At 34.4% G+C, this 7,279-nt stretch overlaps 1 protein-coding gene across 1 annotated transcript in view; it reads left to right on the forward strand.

The window, feature by feature from the left end:
- LOC107626105 (serine/threonine-protein phosphatase BSL1) overlaps positions 3,026–7,279 on the forward strand; it is a gene marked incomplete in the record, with an annotated part of 7,931 nt that continues 3,677 nt past the window's right edge. The window contains 12 exon segments of the mRNA XM_016328887.2: positions 3,026–3,669; positions 3,760–3,820; positions 3,994–4,072; positions 4,181–4,260; positions 4,348–4,442; positions 4,781–4,880; positions 4,980–5,049; positions 5,257–5,358; positions 5,952–6,033; positions 6,146–6,313; positions 6,932–7,121; positions 7,215–7,279. Coding sequence (XP_016184373.1) covers positions 3,468–3,669; positions 3,760–3,820; positions 3,994–4,072; positions 4,181–4,260; positions 4,348–4,442; positions 4,781–4,880; positions 4,980–5,049; positions 5,257–5,358; positions 5,952–6,033; positions 6,146–6,313; positions 6,932–7,121; positions 7,215–7,279 — 1,294 coding nt within the window.

Below are 7,279 nucleotides of genomic sequence, written 5' to 3' on the forward strand. Positions count from 1 at the left end.
AATTTTGCGGATATTATCCGATCCGCAGAGCCATCGGATCGGATCCGCACTATGGTCGGATCGGATTGCGGATTTGGCAGTGATATCCGCGGATCCGATCCGCAAATCCGCATATCCGCACATCACATATAAATAGCATAGTTTAAGAAAATAAACCCTAATGTGATATGAATTTTATTGTGTTATTTATGAATTTTATGATATTTTGTTTTTAATTTTTTATGTTGTACTTCAACTTAGAATAATTAAACTTAAATCTTGTGATATTATTTTGTTTTTGTTATTCAAAAGAACTATTATTGATAATATTTTAGGAGTAAATAGGTTTAAACAGATAAAAAATGAATTTTTTGGATTTTTTTTGTAAAAATAGTCAAATAGAATCTTAAAATAGTTTATTTTTTAATTATGCGGATATACCCGATATCCGATCCGATCGGATCTGGCCTAAAAAAATGCGGATATCGTATCCGATCCGATCCGATGAGTGCAGTGCGGATCGGATAGAATTTTAGGCTATATCCAATCCGATCCGATCCGTGTGCAGCCCTAAGTCTACTCTTTTTGAAGGCCTCTGTCCTCCTTGCACTCTCTATTATAATCGAAATGCATCCATCATTTGTAGGTCTCCTGAAAGTAGGTTCATGTATTTCTTTGTTTCTCCATTTTCAAAGTCACCAGCAAGTTGTCATGAAAATATCAGTCCAAGCAGTCGAACTACCGCGACCTATGTCATTTGTGAGATTCAAATTTAGCCAGCTCTTACAATCGACCGGAAAAAAAGTAGCAAGAGTACTCGGTTGTAATAACTTATTCCAAACAAGCGCTGCCCACGGGCAGTCCCTCAGCACATGTAAGGTGAATTCTTCTTGATTGGAACATTTGTGACAGTATGGAGTAGTTTCCATCAGCCTAACTCTTCTTTTGGCCGTGAATATTCTGTCATGAACAACCTGTCAGACTTTAGTTCTTTTTGGACCCCTTCAGTTCCATATTTCATTCCAATTCTGGGTGATTTTCCTACTTTTTCGAGTTAGGTACTTGTAAGCTTAGACAACTATAAATATACCATCGCAGAGTGATTCCAACTAAACGCATCATCTTCACTATTTGGTTGGGGGGAGGGATATTCTTTCAGAAAAATAATTAAAGAATGATATTGATAGCAATCAAGTGAACTGAGCCCAAAGAGCAATACCATTTCAATATTTTTGCACAAATTAGATGCATTTAAACTTAAATAATTAAAATTTAATGCATTTTTTCATTAAAATACTTGATTCATCCAAACAAATACATGCTTAGTCGTAGAAGTTGTCATTTTAGAATTTTTTCTTTAGACCAAAAGATATTCTTTTTCATTAATTGATGAATTCTAGTTCGAACCATAGATACACAAAAATTGACTTTTAAAAAGAATAATTTTATTTATAAAATTTTAATTTTTAAATATTTTAATAGAATTATTTCTAAAATAAATAACATACTTATAGTTCCAACAAAAACAAAAAATAACGTGGGGAACAATTAGAAGTGCATGCAAATGGAAATGGAAATAATAATTAGGGTTGATGCATCATGCATGTGATGTGCGCTTGCTAGCATGGAAAAGTGGCATCATCATCTCACGCGATTCACAACCACACATTGGAGTCTAATTAAATTATTCAATTGTTTCCTTTTATTCAAAAATTTATGACCAAAATTAGCTACTGTCAGCTGTCAATATAAAATACATATTGAAATATAAATATATTAAAATTAATTACTAAAATTAATTTTTAATATAAAATATATATTAAAAATAAATTAAATAATTTATATATTTATATATAAATATATTAGTAATTAATTTTAGTGGTTGATTTTAATATACAAAGAATATTTTTGTTATTGAAATTATTCATTAAATTTGGTTCAATGAAAATTTAACTTCTAAAATAAAATGTCTATATGTGAATGCAACAGCAAAGTGACACGATGTATGTGCAATGTTACCTTTCCTTCTTTTATCTTCTCTATTTTATTTATTTATTTTTTTTCATTTCATAATTTTCCTACATTCATAACTTAATTTATAAATAAATATATCAAATTTATAAACAAAGTAATTTGAGATTGTTTATTAAATATGAAATTTTTTTGTTATTTATAAAAAATATAATATTTATTATTTTTTTATCGTATTTTCAAATCATTTAAAAACTGTTTTGTTAATAACATCTTTTAGAAATTTTTTGTCTAACGACCGAATCTTTTGGATATTAAATTTGTGCTTAACCTCTTAAAATATGTTCGATATAGTTTTAAGATAAATTATTTAGCAAAACTATATACAGTTATACAAGAATTCAGTTGCTTTTACCTATTTTCATTGGTTCAACCAAATGGCAATACTTAATGTATTGCAACACTTTTTGTTTGAAGCAATTAAAAAATGTTGCCTAAACCTGTCCAAACTGTTGCCTTTGATCAAAGGCAAACATTCCCAACCTAAGGCAATATGAGTTTGACTAGATCTATCAAACCACAAGTGAAAAAACAAACACTTTTGACCTCCTCTTATGATATCTTCATTAAGTTCATATTGTATTCTCAATTCTTTGGGCAAACCCTCAACTTTGTCAACATTTGAATTCTTTTGAATGGAGACAATATCTTAATGCTATTATTCCATTTATAGACAAGAATATACAAATATATAATTTTCACCTCTTTTATATTTAGGAAGTTATTTTTGCAATGTTTTTATTTTAGCATGTAAACATGATTTCACTTATGTAATCATCCATAATGAAACTTCTTATATTTCTCATAGAAAATATAAAAAATTCATTAGAGTGCATAAAAACTTACAATCTTAAAAAGAAAAATATCCAATTTAGCCAGCCGCCTAAGATTGCCCCCCAAAAAAAATTTGTAAAGACAACCCTTAAAAGACCATTTTGGCCTTTGACTTTAGGACCATAGCTGTCTTAAAATTTAGTAGTAATAAAAATATAAAAAATCTTCTTACTTTTTCAAAAGGGTTCTCTCTCTCTCTCATGCAATGCTTCAATGGAAACCACTTGGCACCCAAAAAGAAATTGAGACTCTCAAATCTCAATCCTAAAATACACTGACACACACATAAAGCTTTCTCCTCTTCCTTCTTCATTTCTCTGAATTCTAAGTTTCTAACTTCAAACACTTCCCTATTTAACTTCCCAACGCCATTTCCATTTTTTCCCCAATGATCTATTAAATTAAAAATAAAAAGAATGATTTTTTAAGAAAAAAATAAAGAAAAAACAAAGAAAAAGAGAGACCCAATATAGGTTTTTGATTGGGTCCGGAGCTGGTCCGGGCCCCCTCCGTAATCGGCGGCGCCACCGTGTTTGCCACCGTCAATGCCCAATTAGGGTTTTTGTTCTTCATTTCTTTGTTGTAAATCGGAGGATTTTCGTTCAAAATTGTTTGGAATTGTGATGGGTTCGAAACCGTGGCTCTACCCTGCTCCTACGTATCGGCCATTAGAGACGTTTTGGGACACTGATGAAGACGCGCCGGGGCCACGATGCGGCCACACACTCACCGCCGTCGCCGCCACCAAATCTCACGGACCAAGGCTTATCCTTTTCGGCGGCGCCACCGCCATCGAGGGAGGATCTTCCTCAGCTCCCGGAATCAGTAACAAGCTTCCTCATTTGAGTTTATTCGTTGAGCAAGGAGGTGCTCAATTTGGTTAATTTTGGCTGTTTTTGAATTTCATTTTTGCAGGGTTAGCTGGAGTTACCAATTCGGTTCATTCGTATGATGTTCTAACGAGAAAATGGAGTAGGTGAGTTGAATGAATTGAATACCCTATTTTCTGAATTATTGAAAAGTTTAAAGTTTTGGATAATTTGGGGGCTTTTTGTTTTGGGTGTACGAGTAATTGAGTATATTGGGTAGTTGAATTGAAGCTCAAGTTATGATCTTTTGCCGCTTTTGTTGTTGTTTTGAGTGTTTCAGTCTTAAACCTGCCGGAGAGCCTCCATCCCCTCGGGCAGCTCATGCTGCTGCCGCCGTTGGTACTATGGTTGTTTTTCAGGTAATTGTGCGAATGATGTTGCTTCTGTGGTTACTGGTTTTGGTTCTGATGGAGTTTTAGTGTTGAAATGATCTGTTTGATTATTTATTTATTATTTGTTTTGTATAGGGTGGCATAGGTCCTGCTGGGCATTCTACTGATGATCTCTATGTGCTTGACATGACCAATGATAAATTCAAATGGCACAGGTGAGCTTTGTTGATATCAAACAAGCTTTTTTCCTTTTTGCTGTTGCTCTAGGGATCTTGGCAAAATTATGATATTCTTGAATGCAGAGTTGTTGTACAAGGGCAAGGACCTGGACCTCGCTATGGCCATGTAATGGATTTGGTTGCTCAGAGATATCTTGTTACTGTCAGCGGAAATGATGGTGAGGGAAGCTTGGCACCATTTTGTAGCTAAACTTTTTTGTCTGCATTTTCTTTTTATAATTGAGGTTTAAACTTTCAATAAGATAGGCATTAATAGTTTTCTACTTGAAACCATTGAGTAGGCAAACTGATGAAGTGAAACATGAATAGTAATATCAACTTAGAATGCCATGCATACGGGGAGTACATGGTGGTTCCGGGTTTATCAAAATTTGGGAGATACTGAAGCATTGTTTTGATTTTGGTTTACATTCCATTCTTAATAATTATTATGTTGGCAGATATTGTCATGTAAGATATAATAAATAGTTTCTCTGTTTTTTTAACCATGCGATAGGGAAAAGAGTTGTTTCTGATGCTTGGGCTTTGGATACGGCACAAAAACCTTACATGTGGCAGAAGCTGAACCCAGAAGGTGATAGACCTTCTGCTAGAATGTAAGCATGTCTAATACTTTTCACTTGAGGTTTTGACTCTTTGTTTCTCAATGTACATTAAGGCATGTCAGTTTTAAACTTGTCTACCTCAATCTATAGGTATGCTACTGCTAGTGCTCGTTCAGATGGAATGTTTTTGCTTTGTGGTGGAAGAGACTCTTCTGGAGCGGTATGATCTGTCATGCCATTTTCATCTTGTTATTGTTTCTTGCGCTTTTAGGAAGCTGTGTGTGCTAATCTGTGCTCAAGTAGGTTATAAGTGATTCTATGGGAGCAAAATGATACGCTTCTTTGTAAAATTGTTATCTTCATGAATCTCTTACTTGAGTATTATTCGGTGAAATATGAATACATTTATTGTATTTATGTGGAGCAGCCACTAGCAGATGCATATGGACTGCTCATGCATAGGAACGGCCAGTGGGAATGGACACTCGCACCTGGAGTTTCCCCTTCACCAAGGTATCAACATGCTGCGGTAAGTGAGATATGGGGAAAAATGATTTTTGTCATCATGGGGATGCCTTTAACATTGTTATTTTTAAATACTGAAGTTATTTGACACATTAATTATTACCATATATGTTCTTATTTATGCACGTGCGAGCAGTCAGTAATGCATTGACCTGACTAAAATCTTGATCTAATGGCTAAAAGGAACTTCGGTAGATTGTGGGTCTCACTTTCATCGAGGAAGAGATTTCCTTCTTAAATGCAATCAAGCTTTATCTTCATCTAATAGCTAACATTAATGCGCATGAAATATTTATGATCCCGATAATGTTTTAATTAGTTTAATGTTTTTATCTTGAAGTAATCCACACTCTCATAATTAATGAAGAGGGACTGTTGCGAAGTTCTAGAAATATTTTAAGTGGATTTCTCTCATAGTTAATGCCAGATTCCCTGCTATTTTTATATGTCTTTTAGTTGTTTTATGAAAATATGGTCAATGGCTTAGAACTGGTATGACGATTTTATTTTATAATCGTGTCAAATGTCGATTATGTTAACCAATTTATTCATTCCATTTGAAGCATTTTGTTAATGGGTTGTGGCATTGCATTCTAGGTTTTTGTTGGTGCACGATTGCACGTTACAGGAGGTGTTCTCAAAGGTGGACGGGCTGTAGAAGGTGAAGCAGCCATTGCAGGTAATCTGTATTTCTATGTTATTATCAATTTTTTCATTTCATTTTTTTTTCTTCAAATGCTTTTTTAGCCAATTCATATTAATATTTAATCTTCCTTTACTTGTTTTGACAGTACTCGACACAGCGGCTGGGGTTTGGTTGGATAGAAATGGCATTGTGGCCTCGTCACGCCCAAACAAAGGTCATGATTATGACCCTCCTTTGGATCTTTTGCGTCGTTGTCGGCATGCAGCAGCGGCCGTTGGTGTTCGTATATACATCTATGGTGGTCTTAGAGGAGGTGAGTACTCATGTTACACAATTCAAAGTTGAAAAATAAACGTGGCATATTCACTTGGGTTATTAGAAAAACAGTCAGGATCACATGAATTGATTTCCACCTTTTTCACAATAAAGAAAATCTACCCTCTTAATATGCTGTTTTGTTCTTCCGGTCTAAATTTAAATGACTTAAATAAACAATGATCATTTGATAGAAGTCGATATACTTAATTAATGGAAGAAGGGGAAAAAAACAAAGAGTGGTGTCCAGATTCGAGAAGGGAGGCCCCGATATATGTTGACTGCCCGTCCCTCAGGGTCATAACGTTGCAGCTCATCTCCTCCTTGCTTCTATTCTGTAATCTAGTATATGTATGGGATAAAGGTGAATCATTGTCCCTTTAAGGATAGTTGGCAGTTGTGTAGAGCTCTAGTCTTGAATACCCTCTTGGCAAAAAAGATCAAAAGTCCTACTCGGAACTAGTTAAGATCTTACAGTGATTCATTGAGAAACGGTCATTGTCGTTGGCCCTAAGTAATCTTATGATTTTCCCCGCAATAAGTTGATTGTCTTAGAAATTAAAAAATTTGTTATATTGGTTATGATGTTCTAATATAACCACGTTATTTTCTGCAGATTCACTGCTAGATGATTTATTAGTGGCAGAAAATTCACCCTTTCAATCTGACAGTAATTCTCCTGTGTTAACATCTGAGAGAACTTCACCTATTTCAAGCCCCAAATTTGGCCAGTCTAATGTAAATTATAACGTAACAACACCAAGTTCAGATTCTGGGCCAGATGTTCCCTCATCTGGTGGCTTAGGGTATATAACTTTTCCTGTTATTCCAAGCTTAACATGTCTACCTCATGCTTATGATATTTCAATTTTATAACTGATGTATTTAATTATTACCAGAATGGACAGAAACTCCATGGAGAAACTTAGGGAAGCATCAGCTGCAGAAGCTGAGGTAGCGAATG

This window comes from Arachis ipaensis, chromosome B02 (assembly GCF_000816755.2).
Source record: "Arachis ipaensis cultivar K30076 chromosome B02, Araip1.1, whole genome shotgun sequence".
Classification (NCBI taxonomy): domain Eukaryota; kingdom Viridiplantae; phylum Streptophyta; class Magnoliopsida; order Fabales; family Fabaceae; genus Arachis; species Arachis ipaensis.